Below are 23,319 nucleotides of genomic sequence, written 5' to 3' on the forward strand. Positions count from 1 at the left end.
TGGCCGCGAACCGATGCTATCACTGGACACTGTACTTCCGTCCGCCATAGCTTCAACTATAGCTATTATGCCCGTGATGCAATCGCCCATGCTGACCATGCTCGCCAACTTGCGCGCGCTCGTCTATACAAGTGTCTCAAGACAAATAGAAGCAGCGCTACGACCTCCGTCACCGTGATGTCCATTTTGTGCCCGGCACCCTCGTGTTGCTTCGGTCACCATCGCGTAAAGTTGGCCTTTGTGAAAAACTCCTTTCCTGTTACACAGGCCCATATCGCGTGCTCAGCAAAGTGACCGATGTCACCTATGAAATCATTCTAGCCACGCCCGCTACGTCCTCCGCTGTGACAGCCAGTGACATTGTCCACGTCGCCCGACTCAAGCCCTACAACTCTCCACGCGCCTTGGATATTTAACAGCACCGTGACGGTGCTTTAAATTTGCCGCCGGGTAGTAGTATTACGATATCATCGAGCGATGCTCAAAAGACGAGCCGCCGCGGGAACGACGATGAAGTTGGTCGGTGCCCTTGGCGCGAGCGAGTGTCCGCCTGGCTGCCTGGCTTCAGTGTAAAAAGCCTGTAAATAACCTCTTTCGTCTGTCTTTCCACACGTAACAATATATATATATATGTATATATATATATATATATATATATATATATATATATATATATATATATATATATATATATATATATATATATATATATATATATATATATATGCGTGTGTTCTGTTATATATGCTAGCCCTACAGATGTACCAGTGAGTGGCTCTGTTACGTGCGGGATTACGCAAAGAAACAACAAATGGTACTTAAATATCCCCACCACAACAAATGTAGAGCTTCAAACGCATCATTCCTTTATTTGAAGCGAGGCTTTGCATTCCTTATTCTTTGGTGTCTGATGCGTCTGTTCGGTTGCCGTCTTGTCGAGTAAACTGCGATAGTGAGATAATGCGATAGTAAACTGGGTCGATCCGGGAGACAGTATGATCCGTGGTCGGCGTGAATCACGTGGGTCACGTAGTGGAAGGAGGGGTCTTGCGGGCCAGGCACGTGATGACTACGCTGCAAAACGCGGTACAGAAGTTTAACAGTCCCATTACTTTTAAATAAATGCCTTAATGTACTTCAATGCATAAAACAGCGTTTACTTAAAAGAAGTAACTAGAATGCTAATGTATTTCATTGGACACTGTAAAAATTATCTCAAAACTAGCGCTGTCCTGTGAATTCGTTCCAAGTGGATACGCCTTGCAAACTCACCAGTTATAATTCGTAGATTTAAATACGTGCCTTATATTAACCAATTAAACAGTTATTAGCCCAATTATGTAAATTATTTCATGGGACCATCTTGATTTACCCTACTTCTAATGGCCGATTTCATCGAGTAATTTAGATCAAGGTTTATAATTGTGCTATCTGCTGCCACAGGCATATCTTTTTAAATTTGGACCTTCTGAAAAAAGAAAGGCTATCACAAGTTATAGCTGATGCCACATGCGTATAGGGTGCCTCTCCAACGGCTTTGATCTAACGGAAACGTTTTGCGTTGTTATCGTAGAAGCAAAAGCGGCCATCGGGGGTGATGATCAAGACTCCTCCTGACGAAGAGAAACACGTGCCGAAAACCGAAGGGCGCCGTCGTTCCAGCGTTCGGCGCGCGTCCGTCTCACGGCGGGCGTCCGTGACGCGGCGTCCCTCCCTAGCGCGGCGTCCTTCGATGTCCCGTCGCGCCTCTGTCTCCCGCCGGCGTTCGTCAGTGGGGCTACGGCGCGCGTCCCTGGCACGACGGCGCAGCTCCGTCGGTGCTCGCCGGCGCAGCAAGGCCACGGATTTGCTCTCGTCGGCCAGGCGCCGGTCGTCGTCGGTCGACCTGATGGTGGAAAACGAGTAAGCGTATAGCGGGGAATCATTTACCTCGGACCACTCGTTTCACTCGCTTAGCTGCCGCGCCTGTAGCACCGCTGTGTGTTATCGCGCGCACATCGTTTGGGCTTTGTGACGGTGACCGTATCTTTCAGCGCATCCTCACTTGTGTGGATTTGTCATTGAACGCACGGCGCGCATTACTGTATTCGAAAGTTGCATGCTGTTGTCGCGCATTGTGCAGCGGAAAGGTCTTGTCCATTCGAATAGCCTTCACTACAACGTGACAGCATGCTTAATGAGCAGTAAGCATATAGCCACGTTGTACTGTGACACTCCCTCCCCACAGTGGTACTGCGGTGCGGAGGGTGGGCCACAGGAACAATAACTTATGTACTGGCTGTCCCAACTAAACATAGCGAATAATTAAAGAATAGCGCAGGTTATCATACGAATGACAGTCACTGCTTGTTGATGGGCGCTGTTCATGCTAATCATAAGTACTTTCTTCATTTGGTACAAATAGTTATTCAATTAAGTTTAATTATGTAACTCTTAATTATCTTACGCAAGTGATAAAACGTCAATTTGAATGTTGAGAAATGAAAGATGACAGAGCATAAAGCAAACCTTCCCTTGTGCGATTCTTTTTTTCCACAAGAACAAAAATACCCGCAGATATTAGAAAATGATCATCATGACCGTCAGCATATTTATGTCCACTGCAGGACGAATGTGATCTGTAATTACTCCTCTGTGATTACAACCTGCGCCTGCAAACTTTCTAATTTCCTCACCCCACCCAATTCTCTGCCGTCTTCGACTGCGCTTCTTTTCTCTTGACACCCATTCTGTAACTCTATACTGGTCGACCAGTTTTCTGTCCTATGCACTACGTGGCCTTCCCAAATTCATATTTTTCTCTTACTGTAAACTAGAATATCGGCTATCTTGGTTTGCTCTTAATCCACGCCAATTTATTCCTTTCTCTTAATGTTACACATATCCTTTTTCGTCACATCGCTCTTCCGCACTCCTTAATATTTTTTTTTGGAGCCTTTCCTTTCTCTAATTGTAAACATAATCAAATACTGGCTTATGGTCTATCGCACTGACAACGAATAGCCGCGCCCTTCTCCCATACCTGTTGTTGGTGCTTTGTTTTAGTTTTATTGCACTAACCATTAAAGGACACTACAGGCGCATTTCTGAAGTCGCCGTCGCCGTGGGGTTCCGTCTAAAGTCTGAAGGCGATAACATCGTGCCTAATAATAACATCGTATGCTGTATGTGCGAGTGAAAGCATGCGTGGATGAGCTAACGATGGCGGCTCAATCTCGCGCGCACAAAGGAGGAAAACGGGGAGGAAGTGCGCCGCCTTCCGTCGCTCGCAAGGCACCGGGGAGAGGGAAGGGAAAGGGGCGGGGCTTCTAGTCCGGCGGCTGCTGCGTACGGCACGACTGCGCGTGGCCGTGCGGGCCCAATCTTGAAAGCTACCTGCGATGGGGACAGAGTTCGCCAATTAGTTCACGTTGGAGCGAGAGGCAGCCCGAAGGTCAATTTTCTCGCTGCTGCTGCCGCGCTTCCTCACTCCAGCGTTTTGACAGCTGTAGTTTCCGCGGTCATCGAGCGAGATCCGTTAATGTTTACTTGCGCGCGTTTGACACCATGCTTGTTAATTTAGTTAATAGGCGAATGTTTACAAGCTTATACGCCCGATAAAACTATCCTTACTTCGTATAGCTGTCCGCTAATTTGCTATCGTAATCGATGCTTCCCCTTCCTGGCGAAACAGCGACTTTTCTGGTTTAGTTTATTGTATTGCGTGATTAAAATGGTGCTAGTCCCTCCCTGTGCTTTCTGTACAGAGGGTAGTATCCTTCTAAAAATAATCATATTTTCCCCTGCCTTCTATAGCACAATGTTTACAGATGGAAGATGTTATTATTATTATTATTATTATTATTATTATTATTATTATTATTATTATTATTATTATTATTATTATTATTATTATTATTGTCATTGTTATTATTATTATTATTATTATTATTATTATTATTATTATTATTATTATTATTATTATTATTATTATTATTATTCTCATCATTATTATTATTATTATTATTACCTTCTGTGTTTCTTAGACGCAAAGCCCTGGCTTTCAACGTGCATAAGATGCACAATGTACTATTTATGTTGTGCACGTTGGCACGCGGACAGGCTGTCACGTGATAATTTTTACAATTTCTTGGCCTTTCTTTTTTTTCGTCAAAGATAAAGCTCACGCAGAAACGCCTCTGGGAGTTGTCTAGGTATGCATAAGCATTGTGCCACTTACTCATATCCACGCAGCCGGGTGTCATTATAAATTTTATGATAATTGAGCCGAGCAATATAAACGACAGCGCTGCGGCGATACGAACTGCTGCGGACGGCGGCACAAGGTGAATCGACGACTCAAGCAAACCGCTGCACGCGGCGGTGCCACTCGCGCTGATTACGCGCATATCATTATAAGCCGTTATCGCTCTTTAGCGTCTTATCCATCCACGTCGAACCATTAGTAACCGTGACCAAACGTACTCAAGCGCCGGCTGCGTATGGCGGACCCTATCTTGAAAGCCATCTGCGGCGGGGGCAGAGAGCACCGAGTGCTGATAGCTTCGTAAGAGTTACGTAAGAGTTCGCGTTGAAGCTTGGAGCACGAAGGTGAATTCATTCGCTGCCTTCGATCCCTATCTTATAAGCGCTCGTCTTACGTGGCGGACGGACGGACGGACAGAAAGACGATTTTCCTCGTTAGTTAAGCATATAAATGCTTACGAATTTTAAAATGAGACGCAAGAGAGAGAATTCCCTATTGCAAAAGCCAGTATTCAGTGTCCACTGCCATGCCGTATTATGGGGCCAGTGTCGCGCGCTGAATGCTGGGGTGCTGGGCAGGCGCTGCATACTGGGAGGCGCGGGGTACTGGTGCGAAAAGCACCTCTAGAGCGTAAAACACGAAGTGCCTGGCCACCGTATATATCTTTTTTAAATACAGGAAGCAACGTAGAGCGTTTTAGTGCAATAAAAAAAAACCTCGAAATAAATATAAAACTGCCAGGGTTCCATCGTCTGGCGCACAGATCCTAATGTCGGTACTTTGCCACTGTCCCACGTCAGTACATGGCAAGTTGTGAATAATTTGCCATATCAAGACCTACGCGCAGTTTCAGTTTCGCAGACATGTCTCACACAGACATAGTAGATGCGCTATCGCCCCAACTGAAGCTTAAGTATGTATCAGAAAGAAAAGGTCATCCGTATTCAGTAGTATGCCTGGAAGTGCCCCAACACTGATTTTCTCTTGCGACTGGTATTTTAACGTCAAGAAAAAGTCCTAAATAAACCGCCAACCCGGGACGCCGTATGGGCCGTTACTGCCGATTTTGATAGCCATTTCTTGTTCTTCGCGCAAGGGATATGCAACATTTTTCTTAGTTCAACGATGCGTTTCAATCGACACGTCCGTGTAGCCATATATCTTATAGTCAGAGAGGCATAGGCTACTGCTGACAGTCTTCGGCGACAGCACATATGACGCGTCAGATCGGCGCTCATCGCTTCTTGTGCTGACACTCTAGACAAGAAAAAAGCGGTCTATTTAAGAACGCTGTCACGAGAACTAAAACATACAGTGATTTAGCCTTGTTAGACTTGTTAAGTCCTGAACCCAGACGGGCCGATAACGTCTAGACGGAATCGGCCTAAGCTTCGGTGGAAGGAAACGATCTCGGCGCGGGTACCTGGCCAATGCTAAAATGTGTATATTTGAGCCTCAGAACCTTCTAGCTATATTTTTTTGTACACTATAAAGTGCGAGTGCACGCGTTGCCTCAGCTTTGTTACCGGTGCATTAATATCAATCATGGGCAGGCTTCCTGGAGTCCGTAAGAATGCGTCTGAACGACTTCAGCGTTTGTGTCGACTCCACAACACTGCGACAACGGCGACAACTCGTAGTCATCGGTTGCCTACAAACTACTTTTATTATAACCTACTTTCACTTAGATAGAACCAAGTAAACAGCCGTTTACTTGGTTCTATATCCATGGCCCAGCAGTTGCAACGTTCGGTCCAGCCGATGTAGCACATCGTATATTAGCGAGCAGCTATTAGGCACCCATTCCTGCGTCGGCGTCAGTCTCGGTGTGACCGAGCTAACAAGCACAGCAGCGAAGCATGAAAGAGCCAACGCGGAGAGACAGACAAATTTGCTGGCTCTCCCGTAATCACGAGTACATGTAAGCATGAAATGAAAACCGGCAAAGCAGATTGGTTGGAGATGATACTAGCCACACTCTTAACATGGGTGTAGTGCATGTTCGCAACGGCAGACGGCACTACACCATACTGTGCACTGGTCCGTATGGGCGTTGCACAGCTAGAATAATAAAACTGGCTGAAGGCGACAGGACAGGCAGCGAAAGAAGCCAGGGAGACGGAGCGCACTTCCCAGCTAGAAGGAGAAAAGCGTCTGAAGGAGGCGCCACGTATAGCGTGGCGCCATCTCTCGAGGCGACGCAAAATCCGTGCCGCGGAACTTACGGACCACTGACGTTGAACAACCAACCCTGTTTCAGTGCCAACAGATGAAAATGAAGTGTATGGTGCCCTGTATCTGGGGGGCCTTTTGAACTTCGCTATTGGAAATCATAAATAGAACTTCAGCCTACTATAGAAGTTACAGGTTGAGTGACATAGTGGACAAACATTAGAAAGAACTCGGAAGTAATATTTTATGCAACTTCTTTGGGCAATAACTAGCGTATGTAATGCGGTCCTGTACAAGTGGTTGGAGGCGAGAGTTATGAGTGGTTCCCGGCTGATCTCGTTTTCTTCTCGCAACGGCTCTGGCTTTTGGATGAAAGTCACTTGAAGGTCGCCGACCATGGGAGCTAAAAGCATTTCACGCTTAAAAATTAAGCGCTGGTTTCACACTCGAAATCGCTGGTTTTGGCAGTGGGGTTGGCATAATCTAAATGCGGTTATCGGTCATTCCTCGACATCCTGCACTACTTCTGTATTGACGCACGTTAGTTATTCACAGATAATTAAACTTGCATAAAGAAGTTACGCAGAAACTCTTCTAGGAGTTGTCCAAGTATGCGTAGGCATCGGACCACTCGCTCATCTCCGCGCAGCGCGCTGTCATTGTGAATGTTATGTAACTTGATCCGAGCAGTATAAACGACAGCGCGGCGCCGACGAGAACTGCTGCCGACGGCGGCGCAAGTGAATCGATGGCGCAAGAAACCTACCGCAGGTGGTTGTGCCAGGTGGGCTGATCGCGTTTCTATAATTATAAGCTGTTATCGCTATTTAGCGCCTTATCCACTGTCGTCGCACTATTATGAACCGTGGTCAATAGTGCTCCAGCGGCGGTTGCGTATGGCGGGGCCACGCGGGCGCTATCTTGAAAGCAATCGGCGATGGAGACAAAGCGGCCAGTACATCGTGAGCACTGTGTTCTTGCCGTTTAGTTCGCGTGGAAACGAGAGGCAGCACGAAGGTGAATTAGCTCGCTGCTGTGGGCCCTATATTAAGAGCGACCGTCTTACGTCACGGAAGGACAGGGATGGACGGACGGACGGTTTTCCTCGTTGGGTGAGCATAGAAATGCTACTGCATTTAAAATTAATTATTCGTCTTTTCCATTTTCTGAAATTGGTTGTTTCATCCGAAGGACGAAGCATCAAAACCGATATCAAGTTTGGCGTTGCACTGAAGCTCCTCGGACGGTATTCAACAATTACTCAAACGATAGACGTGCTGGAGCGGCGTATGCAGCACGCGAAGAAACTGCTGTTGCGTAGCAGAAACAGGGCTGCAGGCTACCAGGTGCCTCACAACACTGGCGTGATAAGGAACGCCGCAAGCAGTGTTGCGTTTCTGGTCTTGCTGGTGCACGTGAAGCCGAGACTGAAGTAAGAGCCGTCCGCATTCGTGTCTGGACGTTTGCGTTTGCTCATTTGCTATCCGTTTCCGTTCCTGCCCCTGAATGCACCAGGATGCGGTCCGCACCCGGCTGCTCAGCGGGGAACGCTGGCGTGTGTCTGGGCTCACAACGCTCATTCCAGTAGCGGAAGACTGAACGCTACCGGCATAGCTGATTAAGCGGAGCGTGATGGAGCGTGCACTTGGGCTTGTGGCCAGCTCACCAAATGGTACCCCGGTGCGCACTGGGGCGCCCTGGTGCGACAATGATCGGGTAAAACGACCCACCGGGACAGCCCAGTGCAATTTGCCGAATGCGCCATTAATTAGTTGTTCTTTCGGGCAAATTGACGCAATGCTAGGAGGCCTGCTAGGGAGCCTTTGACCGTGTGGAACGTGAGATGGCTTCCCATGCGCACTGCGCATCTCTTGCGTCTCTGGCGACGTTCTATGACCCTCCACGCGTGGGCGTATACTGTGACAGCACGCCGGCAGCGGTGGCTACCCACTGCACGAACGCCCAACAATTGTTCGTACATATATGTTGTTGCAATAATAATGTACTCATAGCTATCAGAAACAACACCCGTCGGCATACAGTGATTACCTGCTGGTTGTAACAGTCCGGCAGATAGATAGATAGATAGATAGATAGATAGATAGATAGATAGATAGATAGATAGATAGATAGATAGATAGATAGATAGATAGATAGATAGATAGATAGATAGATAGATAGATAGATAGATAGATAGATAGATAGATAGATAGATAGATAGATAGATAGATAGATAGATAGATAGATAGATAGATAGATCCTTCCTCTTTGCAAAAATTCATCACCTTTCCATATAACAAAGTTCGTGCGCCTTGTGTTTTCATACATGACAACGAGTGTATGGCCACCTATACAAGGAGTACACAATCCTGTAGGACGAGGTGGAGAAGTGGGATCTGTAACGCTTCTCAGCGATTCCTGCAATGAGGAGTTGCTTGAGAGACAAGTATCTCAAATGGTGCCTTTTAGAGCATGCTCAAACCCCACGGGTATGGAATTATAACCAACAAATCGCCTAGCGTCATCTAAACGCAGAGTATAGCTACGACCTATAGCTACAGCACTGCCGTTCCCTTTCTTGTCTCAAGATGCATGCCGCATGCGTCGCCGAAGTCCAAGGGTGTAACTCACTTCTATGTACTGGCCGCAGGAGAGATCCGTTGGAGTCCTTCTATGCGATCCTGAGCATGGTGCTGGCTCTCGCAAACCTGGCATTGGCGGCTGCGTTGATCTACTTCCTCATGTTCGCGGACAGTGAGTAATAGAATCAACGATGCGTTGGCCTTCAGGGGGGTCAGTTTTGTTGCTGAGCAGTATGAGCCTTGAAGCTGAGTGAATTCTCAAACATTCAAAACAAACAAACGAACAAAGGATCATCACGTGCACTAAGTGTGAACTATTAAATTGCTTGTTTTGGCTTCGTGATAAGGCAATGTTTAAAATATAGCGTGCTCGTAAAGACAAAGCTCTTAAATATGGTGTTTACTATACCGAGGGTGACTATACGGAGAGTGTTTGATCCTGGCGGTCCTTGTACTATAGTTACGCGGTAGGACCTGTTGTTCTTGCTCTATAGCTGGCGGTGGCGCAAATGACGCACGTTCAAGGCCTATTCATTCCAGCATACGCAACACGTCTCAACCTTTTAAGGAAGTTATTAGTGACTAGACATTCTCAACGTATACTACTTTAACTGAATTAGCATTCTTAGGGTACTTCACGGGCTTTCCGGGGGCTATCTATCTATCAGTGTATCTGTGTATGTTTGTATCTAACCGTTTTCCCATATATGGTTTTCCCACCTACGTGAGTCCCTGGGTAGTCAGCTGTCTAATGTATAGCGCATAGGGCTGCTGTGCTGAGGTAACAGGGTTCGAAACCAACCATTGGAGCCCCTTGGGTCACTGAGTATGTGGCAATAGGCACATATGTGCAGATATTGAACAAACCTCTTTCATCCCGACGTGAGTCACTGTAGATGCGGTACTGTGTATATAGGCACTACTGTAAGAAGAAACTCTGGCCCCGACCGGTAGTAGTGGGTATGTGCCACTCGGTCTGTGTTGGTCTTCGATGAACCTTTTTGATGTCAACCTGTTTCACTGGGTATGTGTCAGCAGGTGTGTGCCGTTCTTCAATGAGTGTCATAGACGCCAGCTTGGGTAACTAGGTAAATGCCAAAAGAGGTGCAGCTCTACAATGGCAAAAAATAATCCGATCAATTTCTCCAATTCAGAGCGGAATCAAACACACGTAATAAGGATTCCTCAAGGACAACAACCCGAAGCATTATCAGCCTGCCCCGCAAATGCATTGATTATGTGCCGCTTTTCAATGAACGCCTTTAACGCCAACGCTTTAGCGATACGCGCAATGAATGCACTGGATATGGGCAGCTCTTCAATGAACATCTGCCCAACTTGGGTTCAGTAATTATGAGCCACTGGGGGTGTGGCCAAGCGAGCGAACAATTCTCAGCATTTGCAGGCAACAGTGAGTGAATGAGAACCTTTATTATAAGGGTTAATTGGCACGCAGGCCTACGGGGGAGAAGGGATTAATATCTGCCCTGAAGGTCCGCAGCCATCACGAACTCCCAGAAGGAGCCGATAACAGCCCGAGCGTCCAGCTGCGTTGGCGGGTACATCCAGTCGTTAAACGAGCGGAACTGACAGGCTTGTGTCTCCGGCGCTGTACTTCAAGGCGCGGACATACCAACAGGAGATAGTTAATGTGCATCACGATTCTCGTTTTCGGAGGCAAGGCGGACTTCTCGCCAGAATCACTTGATGGCGGAGCCTGTTTAGAAAGAAGCGCCGGAGATGAACCCGGTTGCCGCATGACGCCTTTCTCAGCGCTCACAGGCACCGGCGCACCATGTATTTCGGATGCCATGTGCCGGCTTCGCGGCGCCGCCGCTTGATCTGGTCGAGTGTCACGGAAGCCCTGAAGGGGAGTCTCACTGCAGTATGTGCCTCGTACACAACTCGTTTGGAAGGTGGCAATACGTTGTGTCGCTATATTGATTCGACGCTAAATGCACTACCGTCGAAGTCATGGAGAGATGGGTTCTGCCGAATTGCTTATTGTTATTATTTTGCGGAAATTGAAAGTGTAAGCCATGCAAATCTTGGAAAAGAATAGTGGCACCCGCCACGAAGGTGCAAGTATTTCGCCACATTATATTTGAGCGAACCAGTTGCAGTTTCAGTACCCAGGAAGTGGAATCTGTGGTGACGTCCCTATACACTGCCACGCTCCGTTCGTGTTATCACTGCGCCTGACACACGCGAGTGCGGCCAGAAGAAGCGAACACAGCTCCCTCGGTGTATATTAATTTTTTTTTTTTGATGAGCAAAAACTCGCAGTTTCGTCCGAAAGGCAAAGTATTGAGAGCGATAGCGAAGTGTTCGTCTTTACGCAATGTAGGGCTCGTAGTTTCCTGGCGAGTATAAACTGCAGTAAACATTTGCTAACGCACCAAACAAGCGTCCAAAAACACACATGAACAGTGTATATTCGAAGACCGCGAGCACTCACCATCACAACGCTGGCGTTATGTGGAGCTCCGGCAGCAGTTTCTTGCCCCCAAGCGAACGTTCCGTGCTGACGCTTCTATCACCAAAGAAATGGCGCCGCGTTTACGAACACAGGAGGTCGCACCATATTTTTAACACTGGGCACGCGAGCACTCTGAGTGCATTAAGCCGAGAGCCTTTCGGCCTTGGCCCTGCGTGCTTGCCCTTCACCCCATGGCAACTGCAACAGATTAGGTACACCTTCAAACAACGGTCCGCGGGCCACGTACGCTCGACTCCCGATCTCGGATGCCTTGCGGGGCGTGCGCGGCGAATCAGTTCTGCAGAAATCTGCAAGGTGGCGGAGGCAGTTGCACGAAACGAAAACGTGTCATCCATCTCACACTAGCGCAAAGCTACAAATGAAGCCCATGAAACATAGTTCCAGCGCACATTTGGACACGGACGAGGAGAGAAAGACAACACGAACGCCAGTGTTTTTTTGTTGTTTTTTTTTGTTTTTGTAGGAACAGACCTTTTGGCATCACAACAAAGCCGCCCTCTTTGTCCCCAACTGCTAGGTTAAGATCTTTGCTCTTCAAGTAGTTAACAGTGAATCTGACAGGTAATTTTGGAGCAAAAGGCGCACGTCTATGTTGCAGTGACTCTACGCCTTCAGCTATACATCGCTCTTGTTCATCTGAACTGGCTGCCGCAGCCACATTTCTGACTATAGACAGCATTCGTACCGGTTCTTCTTTAGGCTCGATAGAAAACTTAGGGTCATGGCTTAGCACTGCTGCAACCCTTTCAGGCAAGTCACACTCACCGATGCAGGTAACTTGCTTTGGAGCAACATGCTGTCGCACTTGCGCTTTCTTCTAGAAAGTATATCGCTAAGTATGGACAGCTGGGCTAGTTGGTTATGATTAGCATTATGAAACATAGTTCCAGCGCACATTTGGACACTAGAAAGTATATCGCTAAGTATGGACAGCTGGGCTAGTTGGTTATGATTAGCATTATGAAACATAGTTCGAGCGCACATTTGGACACCTCTCCTCGTCCGTGTCCAAATGTGCGCTGGAACTATGTTTCATAATGCTAATCATAACCAACTAACCCAGCTGTCCATACTTAGCGAAATGAAGCCCATACAGGTTCCTAAAAGATACAGCTTCGCAAATACAGAAAATTTTGTTCTGGTTACGAGTACCGACTAGAAGTCTGTTTTTTGTTCATTTATGTTGAAGTATTTGGGCTGCCGATAGAATTCCTTTGATTGACTTTAAATTCGTTATATGATATTAAAAGATTGCAAGGAAGCCAGACCGACTTTTGCGGTAATGCAAAATGGCATCTTTGCAATGTTGCCTATTGTAATTGATTTTTTAAAATTGCCTACACGATGCCAGTAACTGTAGTAGGCGTAAACCAGAAATGTTGCAATTGACAACTTTCTGTAAGGACTCTTTTTCATGCGAGAAACCTATAGGATAAATACTTCGTGTCTTATTGTAGGATTCGAACCCACTGTCACCCCGCGCAGCAGCCCAATGCTTTACCCAGTAGAACGCACGTATTTCACGAAAGAAGAGCAAGTTTACTAGACCTTCCCTCAAGCATGCTACAGAGCTTTGACTTGGCGCGTGTCGAATAATAGTTATCAAAGTAAGAGTGCGTTAGTTTTTCGCATCGTTCCCTGTGGCAACTATAGCGCTTTGAGACGTGGTGCCACTTCACCGCCTTCGAGATCAGCAAAGGCGAGCGACGGAAAGGGCACGCGCGGAGTTCTGCGCTGCGTAAATTGAAACAAATGTTTTAGGAACAGTTTTTCAGGTGTTGACTAAGAGTGTGCTTTATAATTTACAGAACCAAATCGAATACGAATCGAGTAATTTCTGTGGCTGGCGCGAACGGTGCGGTTCGGCAGGAAGAAAGCGAGTAGCGTCAGCGCATCTCCCATTTATTAGGCTCATCCATCCAATTCAACTGGTTCATTGCATCGGATCATCTTTCCGTCCAATCGGCATCACTGCATGAAGGAGCAGCAAGCTACCTTTGGTGGCACGCAATTAACCGGCACACAAGAACAACAAAACAAGAAGCACAAGCGCGGCTATTCTTGGTGCTCTACCCTTCGAAGTCGCTTTCGCTCATATGCCTCTCCACTCTAGAGTGCCTCAATGCGCGCCTCTTCCCCCGCTCCGGAGCGGTGGGCAAAGAGGACATTGAGGGCACCCTGTTCAATCTTCACCTTCTCCCGCGTTTGGCCATTGCACTCCACTTCTGCTTCGGTGGTGACGTCAACGGTACCTGCATACAATCACAGCGCAGCTTTGTCTCTGAGTGTTTCCCGCTTTTCCGCGGTCTCTCCGCCTTTCACCTTTTTCTGCGGCGCGTGCGAAAGCTCCCCACATACCCCGCTCACAGAAGCAGTGACGTCTGTAGAATGCTACGAATTCAAGCAGTACAGCAGAAATGCGTCATGGTATTTACTGATAATATGTGTAGATTTATACACTGTAAGTGCAAAGCCACGCATGTGTTACGTAAAGACGTCTTCATCAGTCTATGTCCACTACAAGACCAACGACTACCCCAGTGGTCTCTAATAAGCCCTGCGCGAGTTGAAAACATGTTACGCTTCAAAGTTTTTAAAAATTTCTTCACAACACCTAATTCTCTGCCGACCTCGACTGCGCTTAGATCCCTTTTGTCATGCTAGTGTGGGGTGTTCTTATTTTTTGTTATTCCCACTCGGGGCCATCATATCCTTGCCACGTTTCAAATCTCTATCCCCTCTTGAAGCCTGCTAAACGTATGGTGGTGCTAGTGAAAATGCTACACAATAACACGGTAAACAGAATGCGTGGTGGCAGGAAAAAGAACTTTGCGATTGCTTCCTCCACTTACGTCGAGCTTATGCGAACTAGACTTTCTGAGCTCCGCTTGAAATCGACGCGAGCGGGTCAAATGACAAGTCAGCTTCACTCCAACCAAACCGACCGCGTTTACAAGCATTTGGCTGTGCAGACGGAGCTAGACAACTCGTTCACCGCCGTCGAGATGGCTGAATGTGCGCAGCCGTTTGTATGATATCATCGGTCCGACTTTCGTACGATATGATGACTCGGCGCTACTTCATCATACTAGTCTATATGCAGACACAAGCCTGACGTCGTCTTTGGAACCTGCACCATTGGGCCTGTCCAGGGTTGGCCTGTCCCATCCGACCAACGTACAAGAACGTGACCCTATTTTGGTTCTCAAATACGTTATTCGGAATGACTGGCAGATTAATGGATAAAGATTGGTTCTTGGTGATACTTGAATACAGCGATCTGATTGGACCATCACACAAGGCGTGCTATTGCAAACACTGAAGGCTCTTGGGCCGAATAATGGTAAAGCGGCAATGAATGTTTACACAAAGCCAGCAGTTTTGAAGCAGAAAAGACAGCTTAATAAAGCACACAATGGTTGCTATGGAATACCAGGCCTCCACCTAAAAGAGACCGCCATTCCACGACGCTGCCTTCGAATGCTTCGGTGTAACCGTGACAGGACGAATACGTAACACTTAGAAAACCACCAGGGTTCGCGTTGGCAAGTAACTGTGTGCGTGTGGCCAACAGAACATTGCCAGGACTATGAACAATTTTGGTAATTATTGGTCTTAAGTCCGTACATTAAGTGCGCAGCAATAAAAGCAGTTGACAAACTCTGTTTAAACAAAATTACCAAACAAAAAAATCCTGGCACCGGTGTGATTCGAACCCACGCCCCCGAAGAGACTGGTGCCTTAAATCAGTGCCTCTCGGCCACGCCACCGCCATGTGTGGCTAAAATAAATGTCATTGCAATTGCAAAGTTTCTTCGCCTTGAACGGCTGTAAACAAGGGGTTAAAGAAATATTTGTGTGCTCCTTCCCAAATGTAAGAATTAACTGTACAGGAAATATATCACATACCTACGGAAGACAGCTCTCCACAGTATGATTACACGACTTTAGTACGCTTAGCTGCTTAAAGGTTTTGATTAGGAAACATCAAGAAGAGCTACGCAAAATCATATAGACTGCCAAAGATGCAGAAAAACCTGATTAGTTCAACCTGGCAAGGTGGCTATATATTACCGCTCGGTTTCTTAGGGGGTGCAAATAAACATAATCATCATAGTTAAAGATAAATAAAATATTCCAATCATTAGATACGCGTAAATACGTCAGGTGACTTGCATGGATTTGAATGCAATGAAAATATCTAAAGAACAATCTTTGGGACTTCTTTCAAAGGTATTTCTCGTTCATCGTTACAGATTAACTTCTGGAGCTGCGCATTGCGCTAAACAGAGTAAAATAGACGTGAAAATGGCGATGCTGTGCTTATTATTCATAATAGTGCACTATTATAATGGCATTTCCTTTCCGGCCCCAAATTCACAGAGCCAAGATACGACATGCCGCTGCTATCAAAATTCAGGCGTCCAAGCAAAAAGTTGTTGGCAGCGGTGGGATTCGAACCCACGCCCCCGAAAAGACTGGTGCCTTAAATCAGCGCCTTAGACCGCTCGGCCACGCTACCGCCATCAGCGGCTTAAATGAATTTCATTGCAATTCAAATGTTTGCTGGCCTAGAACGGCTTTAAACAAGGCGCTGAAGAAACACTTTGTGTGCTCCTTCCGAAATGTAAAAAATGCACAGGAAATATATCAAATATTTACGGAAGACAGCTCTCTACAGTATGATTACACGACTTTAGTACGCTTAGCTGCTTAATGGTTTTGATTAGGAAACTTCATGAAGAGCTCCGCAAAATCATACAGACTGCCAAAGATGCAGTAAAACCTGATTAGCTCAACCTGGAAAGTTGGCTATATGTTACCGCCCGCTTTCGTAGAGGGTGCAAATAAACATAATCATCATAGTTAAAGATAAATAAAATATTTCAATCGTTAGATAAGCGCAAGTACGTCAGGTGACATGCATGGATTTGAATGCAACATAAATATCTAAACAACAATCTTTGGGACTTCTTTCAAAGGTATTTCTCGTTCATCGTTACAGATTAACTTCTGGAGCTGCGCATTGCGCTAAACAAAGTAAAATAGACGTGAAAATGGCGATGCTGTGCATACTAATCATAATAGTGCACTATTTCAATGGCATTTCCTTTCCGGCCCCACATTCACAGAGCCAAGATACGACATGCCGCTGCTATCAAAATTCAGGCGTCCAAGCCAAAAGTTGTTGGCAGCGGTGGGATTTGAACCCACGCCCCCGAAGAGACTGGTGCCTTAAACCAGCACCTTAGACCGCTCGGCCACGCTACCGCCATCAGCGGCTTAAATGAATTTCATTGCAATTCCAATGTTTGCTGTCCTAGAATGGCTATAAACAAGGCGCTGAAGAAATAATTTGTGCGCTCCTTCCCAAATGTAAAAACATGCAAAGGAAATATATCAAATACGTACAGAAGACAGCTCTCCACAGTATGATTACACGACTTCAGTACACTTAGCTGCTTAAAGGTTTTGATTAGGAAACATCAAGAAGAGTTACGCAAAATCATATAGACTGCCAAATATGCAGTAAAAGCTGATTAGCTCAACCTGGCAAGGTGGCTATATGTTACCGCCCCGTTTCGTAGGGGTTGCAGGTAAACATAATTATCATAGCTAAAGATAAATAAAATATTCCAATCATTAGATACGCGTAAATACGTCAGGTGACTTGCATGGATTTGAATGCAACGAAAATATCTAAAGAACAATCTTTGGGACTTCTTTCAAAGGTATTTCTCGTTCATCCTTACAGATTACCTTCTGGAGCTGCGCATTGCGCTAAACAAAGTAAAATAGACGTGAAAATGGCGATGCTGTGCTTACTAATCATAATAGTGCACTATTATAATGGCATTTCCTTTCCGGCCCCACATTCACAGGGCCAAGATTCGACATGCCGCTGCTATCAAAATTCAGGCGTCCAAGCAAAAAGTTGTTGGCAGCGGTGGGATTCGAACCCACGCCCCCGAAGAGACTGGTGCCTTAAACCAGCGCCTTAGACCGCTCGGCCACGCTACCGCCATCAGCAGTTTAAATGAATTTCATTGCAATTCCAATGTTTGCTGGCCTAGAACGGCGATAAACAAGGCGCTGAAGAAACACTTTGTGTGCTCCTTCCCAAATGTAAGAAATGCACAGGAAATATATCAAATATTTACGGAAGACAGCTCTCTACAGTATGATTACACGACTTTAGTACGCTTAGCTGCTTAAAGGTTTTCATTAGGAAACTTCATGAAGAGCTCCGCAAAATCACACAGACTGCCAAAGATGCAGCAAAACCTGATTAGCTCAACCTGGAAAGTTGGCTATATGTTACCGCCCGGTTTCGTAGGGGTTGCAGGTAAACATAATCATCATAGTTAAAGATAAATAAAATATTTCAATCGTTAGATAAGCGCAAGTACGTCAGGTGACATGCATGGATTTGAATGCAACGAAAATATCTAAACAACAATCTTTGGGACTTCTTTCAAAGGTATTTCTCGTTCATCGTTACAGATTAACTTCTGCAGCTGCGCATTGCGCTAAACAAAGTAAAATAGACGGGAAAATGGCGATGCTGTGCTTACTAGTCATAATAGTGCACTATTACAATGGCATTTCCTTTCCGGCCCCACATTCACAGAGCCAAGATAGGACATGCCGCTGCTATCAAAATTCAGGCGTAAAGCAAAAAGTTGCTGGCAGCGGTGGGATTCGAACCCACGCCCCCGAAGAGACTGGTGCCTTAAACCAGCGCCTTAGACCGCTCGGCCACGCTACCGCCATGATCCGCTTAAATGAATTTTATTGGAATTTCAACGTTTGCTGGCCTAGAACGCCTATAAACAAGGCGCTGAAGAAATACTTTGTGTGCTCCTTCCCAAATGTAAAAAATGCACAGGAAATATATTAAATACCTACGGAAGACAGCTCTCCACAGTATGATTACGCGACTTTAGTACGCTTAGCTGCTTAAAGGTTTTGATTAGGAAACATCAAGAAGAGCTACGGCAAATCATATAGACTGCCAAAGATGCAGTAAAACTTGGTTAGCTCAACCTGGCAAGGTGGCTATATGTTACCGCTCCGTTTCGTAGGGGTTGCAGGTAAACATAATCATCATAGTTAAAGATAAATAAAATATTCCAATCATTAGATACGCGTAAATATGTCAGGAGACTTGCATGGATTTGAATGCAACGACAATACCTAAAGAACAATCTTTGGGACTTCTTTCAAAGGTATTTCTCGTTCATCGTTACAGATTAACTTCTGGAGCTGCGCATTGCGCTAAACAAAGTAAAATAGACGTGAAAATGGCGATGCTGTGCTTACTAATCATAATAGTGCACTATTACAATGGCATTTCCTTTCCGGCCCCACATTCACAGAGCCAAGATACGACATGCCGCTGCTATCAAAATTCAGGCGTCCAAACAAAAAGTTGTTGGCAGGGGTGGGATTCGAACCCACGCCCCCGAAGAGACTGGTGCCTTAAACCAGCGCCTTAGACCGCTCGGCCACGCTACCGCCATCATCCGCTTAAATGAATTTTATTGCAATTCCAATGTTTGCTGGCCAAGAACGCCTATAAACAAGGCGCTGAAGAAATACTTTGTGTGCTCCTTCTCAAATGTAAAAAATGCACAGGAAATATATCAAATACCTACGGAAGACAGCTCTCCACAGTATGATTACACGTCTTTAGTACGCTTAGCTGCTTAAAGGTTTTGATTAGGAAACATCAAGAAGAGCTACGGAAAATCATATAGACTGCCAAAGATGCAGTAAAACTTGGTTAGCTCAACCTGGCAAGGTGGCTATATGTTACCGCCCCGTTTCGTAGGGGTTGCAGGTAAACATAATCATCATAGTTAAAGATAAATAAAATATTCCAATCTTTACATAAGCGTAAATACGTCAGGTGACATGCATGGATTTGAATGCAACGAAAGTATCTAAACAACAATCTTTGGGATTTAGTTCAAAGGTATTTCTCGTTCATCTTTACAGATTAACTTCTGGAGCTGCGCATTGCGCTAAACAAAGTAACATAGACGTGAAAATGGCGATGCTATGCTTACTAATCATAATGGTGCACTATTATAATGGTATTTCCGTTCCCGCCCCACATTCAAAGACCCAAGATACGACATGCCGCTGCTATCGAAATTCAGGCGTCCAAGCAAAAAGTTGTTGGCAGCGGTTGGATTCGAACCCACGCCCGCGAAGAGACTGGTGCCTTAAACCAGCGCCTTAGGCCGCTCGGCCACGCTACCGCCATGAGCGGCTTAAATGAATTTTATTGCAATTCCAATGTTTGCTGGCCTAGAACGCCTATAAACAAGGCGCTGAAGAAATACTTTGTGTGCTCCTTCTCAAATGTAAAAAATGCACAGGAAATATATCAAATACCTACGGAAGACAGCTCTCCACAGTATGATTACACGTCTTTAGTACGCATAGCTGCTTAAAGGTTTTGATTAGGAAACATCAAGAAGAGCTACGGCAAATCATATAGACTGCCAAAGATGCAGTAGAACTTGGTTAGCTCAACCTGGCAAGGTGGCTATATGTTACCGCCCCGTTTCGTAGGGGTTGCAGCTAAACATAATCATCATAGTTAAAGATGAATAAAATATTCCAATCTTTAGATAAGCGTAGATACGTCAGGTGACATGCATGGATTTGAATGCAACGAAAGTATCTAAACAACAATCTTTGGGACTTCTTTCAAAGGTATTTCTCGTTCATCGTTACAGATTAACTTCTGGAGCTGCGCATTGCGCTAAACAAAGTAAAATAGACGTGAAAACGGCGATGCTGTGCTTACTAATCATAATAGTGCACTATTATAATGGTATTTCCGTTCCCGCCCCACATTCAAAAACCAGAGATACGACATGCCGCTGCTATAAAAATTAAGGCGGCCAAGCAAAAAGTTATTGGCAGCGGTGGGATTTGAAACCACGCCCCGGAAGAGACTGGTTCCTTAAACCAGCGCCTTAGACCGCTCGGCCACGCTACCGCCATGAGTGGCTTAAATGAATTTCATTGCAATTCCAATATTTGCTGGCCTAGAACGGCGATAAACAAGGCGCTGAAGAAACACTTTGTGTGCTCCTTCCCAAATGTAAGAAATGCACAGGAAATATATCAAATATTTACGGAAGACAGCTCTCTACAGTATGATTACACGACTTTAGTACGCTTAGCTGCTTAAAGGTTTTCATTAGGAAACTTCATGAAGAGCTCCGCAAAATCATACAGACTGCCAAAGATGCAGCAAAACCTGATTAGCTCAACCTGGAAAGTTGGCTATATGTTACCGCCCGGTTTCGTAGAGGGTGCAAATAAACATATACATCATAGTTAAAGATAAATAAAATATTCCAATCATTAGATACGCGTAAATACGTCAGGTGACTTGCATGGATTTGAATGCAACGAAAATATCTAAAGAACAATCTTTGGGACTTCTTTCAAAGGTATTTCTCGTTCATCGTTACAGATTAACTTCTGGAGCTGCGCATTGCGCTAAACAAAGTAAAATAGACGTGAAAACGGCGATGCTGTGCTTACTAATCATAATGGTGCACTATTACAATGGCATTTCCTTTCCGGCCCCACATTCACAGAGCCAAGATAGGACATGCCGCTGCTATCAAAATTCAGGCGTCCAAGCAAAAAGTTGCTGGCAGCGGTGGGATTCGAACCCACGCCCCCGAAGAGACTGGTGCCTTAAACCAGCGCCTTAGACCACTCGGCCACGCTACCGCCATGATCCGCTTAAATGAATTTTATTGGAATTCCAACGTTTGCTGGCCTAGAACGCCTATAAACAAGGCGCTGAAGAAATACTTTGTGTGCTCCTTCCCAAATGTAAAAAATGCACAGGAAATATAATAAATACCTACGGAAGACAGCTCTCCACAGTATGATTATCCAACTTTAGTACGTTTAGCTGCTTAAAGGTTTTGATTAGGAAACATCAAGAAGAGCTACGGCAAATCATATAGACTGCCAAAGATGCAGTAAAACTTGGTTAGCTCAACCTGGCAAGGTGGCTATATGTTACCGCTCCGTTTCGTAGGGGTTGCAGGTAAACATAATCATCATAGTTAAAGATAAATAAAATATTCCAATCATTAGATACGCGTAAATATGTCAGGAGACTTGCATGGATTTGAATGCAACGACAATATCTAAAGAACAATCTTTGGGACTTCTTTCAAAGGTATTTCTCGTTCATCGTTACAGATTAACTTCTGGAGCTGCGCATAGCGCTAAACAAAGTAAAATAGACGTGAAAATGGCGATGCTGTGCTTACTAATCATAATAGTGCACTATTACAATGGCATTTCATTTCCGGCCCCACATTCACAGAGCCAAGATACGACATGCCGCTGCTATCAAAATTCAGGCGTCCAAACAAAAAGTTGTTGGCAGCGGTGGGATTCGAACCCACGCCCCCGAAGAGACTGGTGCCTTAAACCAGCGCCTTAGACCGCTCGGCCACGCTACCGCCATCATCCGCTTAAATGAATTTTATTGCAATTCCAATGTTCGCTGGCCTAGAACGCCTATAAACAAGGCGCTGAAGAAATACTTTGTGTGCTCCTTCTCAAATGTAAAAAATGCACAGGAAATATATCAAATACCTACGGAAGACAGCTCTCCACAGTATGATTACGCGTCTTTAGTACGCTTAGCTGCTTAAAGGTTTTGATTAGGAAACATCAAGAAGAGCTACGGCAAATCATATAGACTGCCAAAGATGCAGTAAAACTTGGTTAGCTCAACCTGGCAAGGTGGCTATATGTTACCGCTCCGTTTCGTAGGGGTTGCAGGTAAACATAATCATCATAGTTAAAGATAAATAAAATATTCCAATCTTTAGATAAGCGTAAATACGTCAGGTGACATGCATGGATTTGAATGCAACGAAAGTATCTAAACAACAATCTTTGGGACTTCTTTCAAAGGTATTTCTCGTTCATCTTTACAGATTAACTTCTGGAGCTGTGCATTGCGCTAAACAAAGTAACATAGACGTGAAAATGGCGATGCTATGCTTACTAATCATAATAGTGCACTATTATAATGGTATTTCCGTTCCCGCCCCACATTCAAAGACCCAAGATACAACATGCCGCTGCTATCAAAATTCAGGCGTCCAAGCAAAAAGTTGTTGGCAGCGGTTGGATTCGAACCCACGCCCCCGAAGAGACTGGTACCTTAAACCAGCGCCTTAGGCCGCTCGGCCACGCTACCGCCATGAGCGGCTTAAATGAATTTTATTGCAATTCCAATGTTTGCTGGCCTAGAACGCCTATAAACAAGGCGCTGAAGAAATACTTTGTGTGCTCCTTCTCAAATGTAAAAAAATGCACAGGAAATATATCAAATACCTACGGAAGACACCTCTCTACAGTATGATTACACGACTTTAGTACGCTTAGCTGATTAAAGGTTTTCATTAGGAAACTTCATGAAGAGCTCCGCAATATCATACAGACTGCCAAAGATGCAGCAAAACCTGATTAGCTCAACCTGGAAAGTTGGCTATATGTTACCGCCCGGTTTCGTAGAGGGTGCAAATAAACATATACATCATAGTTAAAGATAAATAAAATATTCCAATCATTAGATGCGCGTAAATACGTCAGGTGACTTGCATGGATTTGAATGCAACGAAAACATCTAAAGAACAATCTTTGGGACTTCTTTCAAAGGTATTTCTCGTTCATCGTTACAGATTAACTTCTGGAGCTGCGCATTGCGCTAAACAAAGTAAAATAGACGTGAAAACGGCGATGCTGTGTTTACT

At 45.3% G+C, this 23,319-nt stretch overlaps 1 protein-coding gene and 9 non-coding genes across 10 annotated transcripts in view; 1 reads left to right on the forward strand and 9 right to left on the reverse strand.

Annotated features, from left to right (window-relative positions):
• Positions 1-1,640: 1,640 nt before the first annotated feature.
• LOC142574577 (uncharacterized) overlaps positions 1,641-23,319 on the forward strand; it is a 97,506-nt gene continuing 75,827 nt past the window's right edge. The window contains exons 1-2 of the mRNA XM_075683627.1: positions 1,641-1,902; positions 9,069-9,172. Of these exons, the coding sequence (XP_075539742.1) occupies positions 1,733-1,902; positions 9,069-9,172 (274 nt within the window). The 5' untranslated portion in view covers positions 1,641-1,732. The remainder of the gene's footprint in view (positions 1,903-9,068; positions 9,173-23,319) is intronic.
• On the reverse strand, positions 15,941-16,022 carry TRNAL-AAG (transfer RNA leucine (anticodon AAG)). The gene has a single exon. It is a non-coding gene; the product is annotated as a tRNA-Leu (tRNA).
• TRNAL-AAG (transfer RNA leucine (anticodon AAG)) lies at positions 16,690-16,771 on the reverse strand. Its single transcript has one exon. It is a non-coding gene; the product is annotated as a tRNA-Leu (tRNA).
• Positions 17,440-17,521, reverse strand: TRNAL-AAG (transfer RNA leucine (anticodon AAG)). Its single transcript has one exon. It is a non-coding gene; the product is annotated as a tRNA-Leu (tRNA).
• On the reverse strand, positions 18,188-18,269 carry TRNAL-AAG (transfer RNA leucine (anticodon AAG)). Its single transcript has one exon. It is a non-coding gene; the product is annotated as a tRNA-Leu (tRNA).
• TRNAL-AAG (transfer RNA leucine (anticodon AAG)) lies at positions 18,937-19,018 on the reverse strand. Its single transcript has one exon. It is a non-coding gene; the product is annotated as a tRNA-Leu (tRNA).
• Positions 20,435-20,516, reverse strand: TRNAL-AAG (transfer RNA leucine (anticodon AAG)). The gene has a single exon. It is a non-coding gene; the product is annotated as a tRNA-Leu (tRNA).
• Positions 21,184-21,265, reverse strand: TRNAL-AAG (transfer RNA leucine (anticodon AAG)). Its single transcript has one exon. It is a non-coding gene; the product is annotated as a tRNA-Leu (tRNA).
• On the reverse strand, positions 21,933-22,014 carry TRNAL-AAG (transfer RNA leucine (anticodon AAG)). Its single transcript has one exon. It is a non-coding gene; the product is annotated as a tRNA-Leu (tRNA).
• Positions 22,682-22,763, reverse strand: TRNAL-AAG (transfer RNA leucine (anticodon AAG)). Its single transcript has one exon. It is a non-coding gene; the product is annotated as a tRNA-Leu (tRNA).

This window comes from Dermacentor variabilis, chromosome 3 (assembly GCF_050947875.1).
Source record: "Dermacentor variabilis isolate Ectoservices chromosome 3, ASM5094787v1, whole genome shotgun sequence".
Taxonomy (NCBI): domain Eukaryota; kingdom Metazoa; phylum Arthropoda; class Arachnida; order Ixodida; family Ixodidae; genus Dermacentor; species Dermacentor variabilis.